This window comes from Vulpes lagopus, chromosome 15 (assembly GCF_018345385.1).
Source record: "Vulpes lagopus strain Blue_001 chromosome 15, ASM1834538v1, whole genome shotgun sequence".
NCBI classification, from domain to species: Eukaryota; Metazoa; Chordata; class Mammalia; order Carnivora; family Canidae; genus Vulpes; species Vulpes lagopus.
In genome coordinates, this window is record NC_054838.1 from 37,101,793 (window position 1) to 37,116,072 (window position 14,280).

The 14,280-nt window shown below is 41.9% G+C and overlaps 1 protein-coding gene and 1 pseudogene across 1 annotated transcript in view; one reads left to right on the plus strand and one right to left on the minus strand.

Moving 5' to 3' along the window:
- Window positions 1–2,759: 2,759 nt before the first annotated feature.
- On the minus strand, window positions 2,760–5,261 carry LOC121476037 (annotated as a pseudogene).
- Window positions 5,262–5,461: 200 nt separating this feature from the next.
- Window positions 5,462–14,280, plus strand: part of TMEM135 (transmembrane protein 135) — a 223,463-nt gene continuing 214,644 nt past the window's right edge. The window contains exon 1 of the mRNA XM_041729721.1: window positions 5,462–5,802. Coding sequence (XP_041585655.1) covers window positions 5,662–5,802 — 141 coding nt within the window. The 5' untranslated portion in view covers window positions 5,462–5,661. The remainder of the gene's footprint in view (window positions 5,803–14,280) is intronic.

Consider the following 14,280-nt stretch of genomic DNA (forward strand, 5'->3'; position numbering starts at 1 on the left):
AGATTAATAAAGACACTGGGAATCTTATAGATAGTGCGCCTGAATCTTTTGTAAGGTTATTTGAGAGCATTTTGTGGAATTCTGGAAGGATTGAAGGACAGAGCAGATCTTCTTATAAGATGCTGGAGAAAAAGCGATCCCTGTTATGTAGTAGGGGAAAGTTTAGCAACACTGTCACCTGCCAAATTGTAGGAAATAGAAAATATGTCTAACAAATTGGTACTTTTGCTTTACATTTCCAGGCAGAATGTTGAAAGTACTAATTGATTTTTTAAAAAAACTATGTGTGGTAAGGCAGAGAGAAAGATGAAAGAAAGAAGAACTATTCAGTTTTTAAGCATAATTTTGAGGAAATACAAAGAATCTAGGATCTTTGGGTTCAAAAGTAAAGCTATTTTTCATTCTGAGCCTCTCCAGATGGTAAATGATTCTGAAAGTAAGGAATTGCTTTAAGGCAAAGGTTAAACCCAGGGTGCAACTGTCAGACTCTTTTTATTTTTATTTTTTTAAGACTGCAGAAGTATTTGATTGTTCTCCCTGGACTCTCTTAGCTTCATAAAAGGGCTTCCAATACTTTAAAGACATTTTTAAACAGCTTTCTGCCTCTCCACTCAAGATGGAAAGCGCCTATCTCAAAGAGACTTGTGGGTGTGGCTTTTTCAATGGAGTGGTTATAATTTGATATATAAGAATCTTCCAGGAATGCCTGACTGGCTCAGTGTTCAATTATCTGCCTTTGGTTCAGGGTCCTAGGATTGAGTCCCACATCAGGCTCCACACAGGGAGTCTGCTTCTCCCTCTGCCTATATCTCTGCGTCTCTCATGAATGAATAAATAAAATTTTAAAAATAAAAGAATCTTCCAGATTTTTAGAAAATTATGTTGAGAGAAGCAGCACCTGCTTGAGCCATGCTTTGTCATTGTATTTATGCTTGATACACACTTCTACAATGACTGCATGTAAAGCTGACCAACTACTGTTGCTAAGTCCTCTGCCTGAAATCATAAGAGCTGTTCCATTATTTTTCATGGACATCTTCAAAGGCAGAGTCTTGTGAAAGCAACACTTTTCAGCCTGGCATGTCTTCAAAGCCTTTGAATATAGCCACAAATTTCCAAATTAGTTTCTTTCATTCACTGTGCTTCTCCTTTGAAGGAATACTTGCTTCACCTTGTTGATGAACCCTAAAGCCTTTTTTTTTTTTTTAATGGAAAAGAAGCAACAGTGAAAGTATCCAGCCAACCACTGCTCCTAGGCAACCTGAAAAAGAATAAATGGCTCATGTAGATGCTACATGTAACATTACCCTTAAACTTAATGGTGGCATGAAGAGAAACCTTTTTTTAAAAACACGTCTTATAATACCATATGAAGAGATTTACAAATGTGAACTACTGGTTTACTGAGAACTTATCTATTTTGCTTAAAAAAAAAAAACTCCATCCTGAAGCACAGATGACCTCCTTGAGAATTTATCAATGCCTTCCTGTTCTGGAGTCTCTACAGTAGCACCAGCAAAGACAGAGAATACCCTTTCCATTCCTTTGAATCTGACAGTTGCACAATTGCCTTCCATCATCCAACTACTCATCAGCAGTCATCTTTGGCACCTGTGGCAGTAATAACTATGTTCTTTCCTTCTCAAGTATCTTCAAGCTTCATCTCCACTTAAAGTTAATTAAAAGAAATTGCCTTTTAATTGTAATTTAAAAATTTGCTTAGCTATTGGTATATATTTGTTGTGCTACATGGTCAACATAATTTTTATCATTATGCATGCAAACTACATGTGCTATTACATTCAAAAGCAACTGAGAGTTAGCAACTGTATGAACTGGTGATCAAAATGCTATTTTTAAAGGATTGCACATACCAACATAGTTTGTTATTTATATTTGGCATTTTACTTTATTTTAAATACATATTAGGAATTTTGGGATTGATGTGTAACATATTTTATTTTTTCCCAGTTAAAAAATAGGCCTCCATTTAGCATTTTCTTGCTGACCATCAGATTTTCAGGGATAGATTATTAAAATAAAGCAGGATAAACCTGCATTGCTATTTCTGTAATTTCTGTGGACACATTTTATACTATGTTTCTGATCCTGTCATATTTGGACTTGGAAATTAAAAAAAAAAAAAGTGATTATCTTGTTTCTGTCTCACCATTGTAGATTGGTATGTTAAGCAGGGAGATAACCTGATCAGGAGAGCTATACTTGTTCCTGGGAAAGGTCCTGGACTTTAAATAGGATAGGTTAACTGCATGGGACTTTAAGTTGGCCCTCTTGGGACAGAGAGGATATGTTTATCTTTGGGAAGGAAAACATGCCCAGAACCTTGAGTAGCTAAAGGAATAGAACAATGGCAGATACTGCTGATTGTCCCCAGTTATCTATTCTTTCCATTTTGCACAGTAATAAAACCCTGAATGTTAGCTGGGCGTTATCCATCCAGTAAAAAAAGCCTCATTTCCCAGCTTCTCTTGCAGCTTAGTGTGGCCATGTGACTAAACTTTGGCCAATAGGATGTAAGAAGTAGTTTGCATATATCTTCTGGGAAGGTTTTGTTTGTTTGTTTTTAAAGATTTAACTTACTTATGAGAGACACAGAGAGGGAGGCAGAGACACAGGCAGAGGGAGAAGCAGGCTCCCTCTGGGGAGCCTGATGTGGGACTCGATCCCGGGATGCCCTGAGCTGAAGGCAGATGCTGAACCACTGAGCCGCCTCCCAGGCATCCCTAGGAAGTTTTTGTTTTTTTGTTTTTTTGTTTTTTTAAGAGAGAAAATGTGTCCTCTCTTCCTCTTTTGCTGGTCTTCCTGCCTGGCATGTGGATGTCATGGCTCAATGTGGAGCAGCCATCTCATAAGTCAGGCTGGAAAGTAGGTAACATTTGGCAGAACAACATGCCAGGAGTCGGAGTTCCCTGATGGTTATGGAATCACCGTCTTAATCTAGGACTGCTTATATTTATGAGAGAGAGACAGAGAGAAAGAAGCTTTTATCTTTCTACCACTGTTATTTTGGGCTTTTCATCAATGAGCCCTCCTCTTTTGTTTCTTTTACCTATCTTATCTTATACTGCCTTATATTACTATTATACCAGTTACCTTATCTTGTTTAGCTTTCTTGTTTCTCATCTTCCCCTCCAGACTGCTAGCTTTATGAAAATAGAAAATTTGCCCCCCTTTTTGTGATATGCTATAATTTTTATTGCAACGTGACCATTTTTATGAGGATGGGGAGTTTGACCTTAAAAATAATGTTCCATTTGAGGTTATTTTATAAGGAAATTGCCATCACGACTGATATTCAAATGTCTTTAGTGTTGTAATACTCACATGGTAAACAAAACTGCTATTCTTATTCAGTGCTGTACACTTAATGGAAAGCAAAAAAGCAGTTCTTTAAGAAGAATGAACACTGGGTACGAGGATAAATTGATGACACAGTTGACACAACTTAATTGACATTTTTTTTGGAAGTGGTGGGTTAAACTCATCACAAAAAAGTGCTTTCCATGCATGGCGTTTATATCCATGTTGCCATGTCATAAAAATAGACTTGCCAAGGAAGGTGAAGTATGAGTTCACATGAATGCTGGAGCCTCACAGAACTGCAATCAAGTCCAACTATAAATAATACCGAATAAAGTTTACCCTCTGACAAGTGGATAATACTTTCAATGCATTCAATTAGCTTACCCTTTGCAGTATTCTAAGTTATTCACATTGACAATCACATTCATTGTAGTGCCTGCTGCAAGGGAGGCGTATATAGCCAATTGTTTTGGCTAAAATATGATGGAAAGGCAGTCCCTGGATTCTATGTAATAGGATCACTGATAGGCTGCTTAAATGAATGATATTTCCTTCATTCATTATTTTAGAAGGGCCCATTGAGAAGGGGGAGAAACAGAACAAACCTAACACTAGTCCTATTGACTAAGCTGGAGAAGTGGAAGTTCCCTAACATCCAGATGGCATTTGACTGTCATTTTATAAGGGTTTTCCTTCACATGAGACTACTGTGTTGCCTCTCAGTTCCTCTGCAAGTGAGGAATATCATCCATACCATTTACTTGCCACTTATGTTTAATGCCTGTGAATTTCTTTTTAATGACATCTTCAGTGCTAATAGATCATCTTGCTTTGTAAAGACACACGTTCAGGACCCCAGAATTTAAATACTAGATCTTCTTTCTCAGACTCTTGTTGTGAGTGTGGTATCATACAAAGCAAATTGGCAATCATTCAGAGATAGCAACTTCACAAAAGATGAGCAGGGGTCCTCTACAGTATCATTAGGGTCACCCACCAAGATTTGTTTCGCTTTTGTTACGATTATTTCTTTTGCCATTGCATAAGCAGAAGAGAATGGCTTTCTTTTTTTGATCTCCTCTTATGCAGATTTCCTTACTTTCATTAACAACTTTGTTGACATCATCATTAATTAGCAACGCCAGAAACCGCAATGCCGGAGGCTGCAGCAACAGCTCAAGCTCCGTGGGAGTGGGAAGGGAAGGAGTAGCAGGGCAAAACCTTGACTCTCCTGATAACATCTGAGTCTAGAGTTTACACAGTGCTTAGAAAAATAGTATGTGCTCAGCGAAACTCTGTGGAACGAATGAAGACTAGATTAGAACCGGATTCCTCGAAAGGCAGCAAATTCAAGTTTTAAGAAACGATAGGATTTAGAATTCCAAAGACACTGGGTTATTCTGGCGAGGAAACTGACATTTAGAGGGGTTATAGGACTCAGAGGTCGCACAGGTCCGTCGTTGTGCCCGCTGGTGGCCAAGCTCTCAGGTGCAGGCTCCAGGACACCGCCCCGTCCGCTGGGGCACCCTTTGGCTGATGAGCTCGCGTCGCGGCTGCTGCAGAAGAACGGCTCGGGGGCCGGGGCGGGGGGGACAGGTGGTCTACTGCTCTTTCCCCACATCGGAAGTGTATCAACTTGGCTAATAGATTCTTCAAGCTTCTCAGACACCGCAGGACTTCGAAAGCGCAGCAGTCAGGGCCGTGCGGTCGCAGCCTGCAGCAGCCTTAGCTGTTAATCGCCGGGCACTCCGGGGAAGGGGAGCTGCCGGGCAGTTCCGAGGACGGCGGTTGCTGGCAGCCTCCAGCAGCTCCCAAGAAAGACATTTCACCCCCTTCCTCCCGTGCCCTCGCTCCTACTAGACAGGGCTCTGGGAGGGCAGGCCCCGAGCGCAAGCGGACCTTGGCCACCCGGCGCCGCGTTCCCGCCGCAGGGCTCGCGCCCCCGCCGGCGGCGGACGCGGGCGGTCGGACACGGGCGCGCCCCCGGGCCTCCGCTCGCCCCTTCCGCCCGGCCCCGCCCCTTCCGCCCCGGCCCCGCCCCTCCCGGCCCCGGCCCCGCCCCCGCCCCCGGCTCCGCGGCGCGGGCGCGCGCACGCTCCGCCTCTTCCCGCCCCCTCGGTGCGCGCCCCGCCCCCCGGGCCGCGATACGCCGAGCGCTCAACATCCGAGGACTTCGGCCCCGAGTAACCCTGCTCGCGTGACCTTTCCCCTCCATCCTGCGCCTTTCGCGGCGGGCCCGGCGCGCCGGCTGCGGTCGGGCGCTCGCTCTGCTCCCGGGGCCCCGCTCCCGCGCGCTGCGGCGCACCCCCTCGCGGCCCCTCGGCGCGGCGCCCCGTCATGGCGGCCCTCAGCAAGTCCATCCCTCATAACTGCTACGAGATCGGCCACACCTGGCACCCTTCCTGCGGGGTCTCCTTCGTGCAGATCACCAGGGGCGCCCTGGAGGAGTCCCTGAAGATCTACGCCCCCCTGTACTTGGTGAGATCGCTCGGCCGCTCCCCGAGCCGAGTCGACGGTGGAGGATGGGCCGGGGGCTGCAGTCCTGCTGCCCAGGGCCTGGGCGACTCGACTCCGGGTTCTGCTGTGGAGGGACCCGAGGGTTGGGGGGGGGGGATGGTGGAGGTGGAAAGGGGCGGACATCTCAAATGCTACCTTGCGCGGGAGAAGGGGGCGGGGGGAGCTCCGGGTCGAGCTGTCATCGAATACCTGTGGATGGAAGGGGATGGGCTCCAACTTCAAGATTAAGTTAGGACACTTCACGTTGTGAATTCAGGATCTGCGGTTTTCTTTCATTCTCGTTAGGATGGAGAGGAGTTTGTAGGTCAGTAAGGCGACGAGAAATGCCCTGCAGGCTTTCCTCATCTAAGTCCCTCTATACCCCGCCCCCCCGCCCTTCTTTTAAGGCCATATTTGACAGCATATGCCTGTGGGCTCAGATCTTGTCTTAGTTTGAGATGACACTATTGTGGCTTGAGGATTTTGCAAGTGTTCTTTCAGGTTCACAGTGTAGACTTCTGGTTGAGATTTTTGGATGTCGGTTTAAAGGATGGTTCCAGACTGAGTCAGTGACGGTGATTAAAAGATCTGACTTTAGACCACCTAGGCAATTTAAGTTTGCAGTTTTTAGGAGAGAGTATTTGTAAATACGTGTATGTATCGCTGAGAACTGTTAAGAGAAGTTCGTCCTTTTTTTTTTTTTTTTTTGAAAGATTTTATTTATTCATGATAGAGAGAGAGACACACACACACACACACAGGCAGAGGGAGAAGCAGGCTCCATGCAGGAAGCCTGACGCGGGACTCGATCCCGAGACTCCAGGATCAGGCCCTGGGCCGAAGGCAGGCGCCAAACCGCCGAGCCACCCAGGGATTCCCCAAGTTCATCCTTTTTAAAGTAGCCTCAAGGTGGGGCTTGAACTTCACCACCCTGAGATCTATAGCCTCATGCTCTACTAAGCCAGACAGGTGCCCCAAAATAAATTTGTTCTTAAGTGTTTTCACCAGCATCTTTTTCCCCCCAATAATCTTGTCCTTGACGTTAAAAATTTATTTCTATTGACGTTCATCCTCACATTCCTTGCCCAGTAGTGTGTGTGCCCTAAGAAGGCAGAAAATATATATTTTCTAAGAGTTTCATTGAATATTCCATGAATGGTTCTTAATTCTCATTGCGTAGTAATTTAGATTTATAGCCTAATATGTCTGAAAGTGTGTCATGGCTGTATCTGTGGCACTTCCTGAAAAGTCTGATTGTTTAGTAGAGAGATAACAAAGAAGATGGTAACTTTTCTCTGAGCTTGTAGAAATTAGTTTCATTTTTTATCTATAGACCCTGCTATTCAAACTACTATGTGTTAAGATGCCTGCCCCCTCATACCAGGGGATCATGTGAAAATGATAGTTTCTGATTCAGTAGTCTGGGTGGGGCCTGAGGTTCTGCATTTCTAACAAACTTCCAGGCAATGTTGATGCTGTTGGATCAAGAGTCACACTTTGAATAGGAAGGATCTAGAATAGAAGCTAATAATAAACTTCTTATTGGAGCTGGACATTTCTCTCTTGGTTTTCTTTGACAAAGATCTGTGTTTATCTGATTTCCCACATGAATTGTGGCTAGTCAATAGCTCAGTGTTTTTATTTATTATTATTATTTTTTATTTATTTATTTTTTTATGATAGTCATACAGAGAGAAAGAGAGAGGCAGAGACACAGGCAGAGGGAGAAGCAGGCTCCATGCACCGGGAGCCCGATGTGGGATTCGATCCCGGGTCTCCAGGATCGCGCCCTGGGCCAAAGGCAGGCGCCAAACCGCTGCGCCACCCAGGGATCCCTAGCTCAGTGTTTTTAAAACAGAACATCTACAATTTGAGCTCTTGATATGTTCAATAATACAAAAAGATTGTTCCTGCTCTTAGAGGATTATGATGTAGGTGGGGAGAGAGTTTATACTAATTTTTCCCTCTGAAGATTCACTGTTCTTTTATTGTGCCTCATTCATTCAGCAACTATTTGTTGAGTGCCTGATTTTTGTCATTTCTACAGCCTAGATTATTGGTTATGTTCCATGATAGGGATGTTCAGGGGAGCAATAGGAAATGGGTTCTTTTAAAACAGGTACGGTGGAGCCAGGGGTCAGGAAGAGTTTGTGATTCACTGTTATATCTCCAACTAAATACTTCTTCTTTTTTTTTTTTTTTTTTCCAACTAAATACTTCTTGAGGGTAAACTCTTAATCTTACTTGGCCTTGTGCACCTTTTAGCAGTATATATCAGACTTCTGGTTGCTACTCAAGAGTGGTTGTGACATAAAATTAGGGGGCGTGGGGCACATCGGTGGTCCAGTAGGCTAAGTATCAGATTCTTGGTTTTGGCTCAGGTTGTGATCTCAGGGTCATGAGATCCAGCCCCATGTTGGGTTCTGCTCAGCATGGAGTCTGCTTGAGATTCTCTCCCCCCTCTGCCCTTCCTGCTCATGCTCTCTTTCTCTAAAATAAATAAACCTTTAAAAAAATAAAATTAATGGGAACTGATCAAGGTTTTATTTAATTAATTAATTTATTTTAAGAGAGAATGTGAGAGAGCATGGAGGGCAGAGGAAGAGGGAGAGAGAGAATCTTAATCAGGTTTGGCGCTGTGCATGGGCTGATCCCACAACCCTGAGATCATGACCTGAGCTGAAATCAAAAGTTGGATGCTTAACCAACTGAGCCACCCAGGTGCCCCCACCAGTGTTTTATTTTAAGCGAAATAGAGGAGAATGGAAAAAATGAGGGTCCATTGCGAGTACTAAGCATGATTTCATGACAGTTTTGTTTCAATTAGGTTTTTATGTGTGGCCAGGGCTATTTAGAGCAAGTAGGAACACTTACAAGTGTTCCTTGTTACAAGAGCAAGTAGGACCACTGACAGTGCTCTCTGTCAGTGTTGGATAATTGTTTTAAATTTGTTTGTTTAATTAATTAATTAATTAATTAATTAGTGAGAGACACAGAGAGAGGGGCAGAGACACAGGCAGAGGGAGAAGCAGGCCCCCTGCAGGGAACCTTCAGTGTAACCTTCGGTGCCAAGATAAAAGGTGGTATGGAAAGAAGTGGGCTTTAAAAGGGATCAGAGACATCTGAATTTGAATCTCAGCTTCCAGAAGTTACTAGCTGTTTGTCCATGTTACTTTGTCTGACTCTAAGAATTAAGTGAAAGAATGAATTGAAGATATATCACATATTTTCCTGGTTCAAAGTAGGTCTTGAAGAATTAGGCATCTTTTTCTTCCCTCTTGCACTACTTAAGTTAGATGTAGAGTTCATTGAGGATGGTTAAGGAAGGCTTTTTGGCTGAAGTAGGGTTTGACGTGGGCCATGAAGATAAGGAGGGATAGACATTGATTCTTGTAGTAGACATTTGTAGAATACGTATTCTTAATGGGGAGGAGGAAGAATAATGTGAATTGAGGCAGACATCTAAGTGGTTTTGTAAGAGAAACAAAATGTATATTGATTGGCTAAAATAGAAATTTTGTGTGTAGGAGTTATGAGCTGTAACAACTCCTGATCATTGAATACTTATGTAACTTAGACCTTTACATGTTTTGTCTTATTTAATCTTACACATCTCTCTTATTATCCTCATTTCATAGGTAAGAAGACTGAAGGCTAGAGACTGTAAGTGATTTCTAAGATTCAGAGCTAGTAAGAAAGAGACAGGATTCAGTTCTAGTTTTTTTTGACTCAAAGTCATACTGGAGGTCAGGCTAAAGGAACCATCAGGATTTTTTTGAGCAAAGGGATTACAAGTACAAAATGGTGCTTTGAGATGATGAATCTGGTTGTACTAGATGGACTGGATTGGAAAGACTGTTTAGGAGTTGATGCAGTAGATTCGTTAAGGGGCAGAAAGAACCAGTTCCCACAGAATCCCTCTCTGCAACTTATTCACAATGTGGTTTTAGAAAAATTAACCTCACCTCTTTGAGCCTTAGACTCCTTGGTTTGCAGAAAATAACCATACTGATCTCTTGGGGCTGTTTTCACGACTTAAGTGAGATAATAGTGTGTAAGAATAGCACCCATCACATAGGGCGCTATGTGTTCAGGGCCCCACTAAAGTGTTGCTGTTAATAAAACAGTGCCTATGTTCTGTGTCCTGTCAGGATGATGATTTATGTTCAGAATTAGCACGATACTTTGAGAAGTGCTTACGAAGTGTCTGAATGAGTGCACATGTGAATGAATGAACTCATGAATAGTTCAGGAATGAGTGCACATGTGAATGAATGAACTCATGAATAGTTCCGGAATGAGGAGGTACTTGACAATGTGGGGGAGAGTGGAAGGGCAGTTTTAGAGGCATTTTACATGAGAGGGATTACATACAATAGGTATTTCATAGGAAGAATGTATAGGACTTAGAGACTGAGTATTGGGGGTAGTGTGAGGACTGGTTTCTGCTTCTAGGACTTTAAATCTGATTGATGCTATTGCCATCAGTGACAGGAAAGGAGGAATTTTGAAGGGAAGCTGGTTTTGGGGAACTTTTAATCAAGAGTTTTCTGGAGCCTATAAACTAGGTTTTGTCTTTCTGCTTTTCATTTTAATATTACTGGGTGTGTTGTACTAAACTGATTCCTTTTATTCCTTTCAAATCTACTACTCTCTTGCTTCTTTTCCCTCTTGGTATCTACAGTTGATCTCCATCAGTATTCACCTAATGCTTAAAACCATGTTGAAATGCATGTGAATTATTCCTTTTAATAGTGAATCTTTGTGTTTTTACAGTTTTTAAAAAACTTTAATCATCATCATCAATTTACTTCATGTATTTCTTTCTAAGGAATCCTACATATATTGTAATATATGCTAACAATTTATGCACGGACCAGAAACATATTTCAGGAGGTTATATTTCATTTCTGGAATGTTAGTTATTACCACACATCTCACAACAAGCGGTACCCCCTCCCACATATACACACACATACACACACAGGAAACAGTTGTTAAACTGTTTGAACCCTAGGCTATCACTAAAATTAATGAAAGCTAGTGCCCTCTGTAATTTAGAATACACAGGATTCTGTGCTGTTCAAGTTCTTAGGTCCCTTCTTTAAGAAGGAAAACTTGCTCAGTTGGCTCATTCAGGTAGTTCTAACACCTTTCTTAATTACGCTTTTCCTAGGTGACTTTCTTTAGGACCTCCAGATTAGGGTACTGTCATTTACAGGTAGCTGACTGCAAAATAGAACCTTTTGCACTTTTGGGAAGGAATGATTTGAAAGCCTGCCTTTTCATTGACCTTCAGATGTTTATACCCTTCTTCTGAGTACAAAAATATTTACAGGATATTTATTCCCTTTGTGCCATATAGCTAACTGATTCTCAGTTCATCACCTCTGAACTGAATAAACATTTAAGCAAGAGTTGGAATTCTTAGAAATAAAGAAACAACTTGTGGATAGTCTCTAGTTAGTTGCAGAAGGCTTGGAAAATCACTGATGGAAGAAATCAGTTCCTTAAGGTGGACTAAGTTTTTCTTTTTTCTTTTCTTTCTTTAAATGTTCTCACATAGCTTTGTTTTATGGAAAAATGGTAATTCTATAAAACTAACAAAGCTTGAGTCTGCTTGCAGGAGGCTGTTCAGATTTCTGTATTTTAGTGTGGCTTACAGGCAGGATCCTGGACTCTGGGATCAAATTGCCCATGTTAGAATTGTAGCTCACTGCTTACTAGCTGGGTAACCTCAGACAAATTACCCAGCCATTCTAAGCCTCAATTTCTGTGTCTGTAGTATTGAAGAAATGGTAAACTTTCCCTGGGGAGATCATAATGTATAAAGTGCTTCTGGCATATAGTGTGGACGGATGGCGTTTGTAACAGTGGTGGTTGAGCAGGTTTTCTAAAGCAAAGGAGACCAGCAATGAGACTGTTAGAAGTTCTTGATAATAGACCATTTATTTTTGTTTTTACTTAAAGAGAAAAAGAGACTGAAGTCATGTAGGAATATAAACTGCTGAGAATAGCTGTTTGGATTATTTGGCCTTTGGAGATCATGGAATTTGTAAACGTATGGACTAATCCCTCTTTAAGTTTTACTGAAGCCTAGTTCAGGGGGTGGAGGTAAGAGACTCCCTTCTGAGTTGAAGTTATGATAGGTCAATAAGGAAGAGAGTTTAGAAAGAGAAGACAATCTGAGGAATGCTTGTTTCTGGAATAGAAGAAAAAAAATGAAAGAAGCAGTCAGAAGTATGAGGAGGTTGAAAGGAGAATGTTGCAGAGCAACTTTAACAGGTATTAAGAGGTGGGAAGAACATGGGCTTGAATCTCCGTGTAGCCACTTAATTAGCTTTGTGACCTTGAGTAAGGTTCTTAACCTAATTGAATTTGAGTGTTCTCATAAAAAAATGGGGGTAGGGACACTTGGGTAGCTCAGAGGCTGAGCTTCTGCCTTCAGTTCAGGGTGTGATTTTGAGGGTCTGGGATCAAGTCCTGCATTAGGCCCCCTGCGGGGAGCCTGCTTCTCCCTCTGTCTATATCTCTGCCTCTCTCTCTGTGTCTTTCATGAATAAATAAATAAAATCTTTAAAAAAAATGGGGATAAAATACCTGTCTCATATTTAAAAAAAAAAAATAAATCTGTACTTGCTATTCTTCTGCAGAGAACTCTCCAGTGGCTTTCTATCTCAATTAATGTGCAAGCCTTACCATTGCCTTCAGAATTTTATGTGATCTGGCTGTTGCCTTGTTTGATTACGTATCATACCATTTCCCCTTTTTTATTTATTCACTTCTACCTGATACAATTATATGATTTATTTTATAGTTTTGAATCTAATTTTTGTTATTTAGAATAGTGAGCTCTTGATTTCTGGGGAATATCTTAAAATTAGACAACAGATTGTCAAGAAATGAACATTTCTAAGGAGTGTAACTGTTCACTGAGTGTTCATTTTTTCCCGCTCTTGCTTTCCTACACTCATTTCAAATATTATAGATTGCCTACGATGTGTCAGAAATACAGTGGTGGGGGAACAAGATGTACTTGGACATTATAGTTAAAGGGGGAAGATAAATGTAAAAGAAATACACACAAAAAATTATTTCAACTGTGATAAGTTGCTAACTGCTATTAAGAAGTATAGGATGGGGACGCCTGGGTGGCTCAGCAGTTGAGTATCTGCCTTTGGCTTGAGGCATGATCCCGGGGTCCGGGATCGAGTCCCTCATGGGACTCCTTGTAGGGAGACTACTTCTCCCTCTGCCTATGTCTCTGCCTATCTCTCTCTCTCTCTCTCTCTCTCTCTCTCTCTCTCTCTCTCGGTGCCTCTCATGAATAAATAAATAAATAAATAAATAAACTTAAAAAAAAAAAAAGGAAGTGCAGAGTGTTACTAGAGAGTTACAAGAGGACCCCTTCTAGTATAGTGGGTTTGAAAGGCTTTCCCAATGAAGAGACACAGTGAATATATAAATATATATTAAGTATATATGTATTAGACTTAACATTTATGACACAAAACCCAAACTTAGAGATTGAGGAGGAAATTGAGAGAGATAAGAAGCAATTACCTTATAAAGAGTATTTGATGATTCTTAGATCCAGTATCGTGGCCAAGAATTTGATTTCTTTCCTTCTGACTTTGGCCCTCATTTAAACTTGAAACCAGAGTCAATTATAAGGTGTCTCAGACCATACAAATGCCTTGATTACCAGATTCGCTGAGATTGAACCTCCTTTATAATAAAATCTGTATTTTAAATTAAGGCAGTCAAAAGAGATTTATTTATCTTAGAGACAGTGCAGCATGCACATGCATGGTAGGGGAGAGGGGCAGAGATAGAAGGAGAGGAGAAGCAAACTCCCCCCTGAGTGTGGACCTCTGACCCTGAGATCATGACCTGAGCTGAAATGAAGAGTCAGCCACTCAATGGATTGAGCCACTTGGGCACCCCCAGGTCTTATTTTTTAAAAAGGTTTTGAAATTTGTTAGAGAAAAATATAGGAAATCTACAGATGAATATCTCACTCCAGTTCTGTTCATTGAAGTTCTGTTTTTTATTTTGATCTGTTGGTGCTATGAAAACGTGGTTTAGTTTTGATTCTCATGAGGACAACCTGACTTCTCTGAATAACAGGACAGCTCTTTCCTGATCTTGTAGCAGGTTATGGTGAACACTCCCTACATCTACTGATCCTGTTACCAGTGGCTCTATTAGAGTCATTAATTCAGGAATGAATGGGGAAGCCCTGGTGTGCTGCCCAGGCCAACTCCTCCATACTAGGGAGTTCTGAGGGGTCTGACAGATTGAGAGCACAACTCTGGGTTGGGTTTGCTCATGCAGTTGTGGAACAGACTTGGATAAACTTGTGGCTGGAATAGCCAGTAGCTCAAGAGATGAAGGTTTGGAAAAGAGGAAGGGAGAAATTATTTTGGGTGCTGGCAGTGGGAGGAAGGTGTCAGGCTC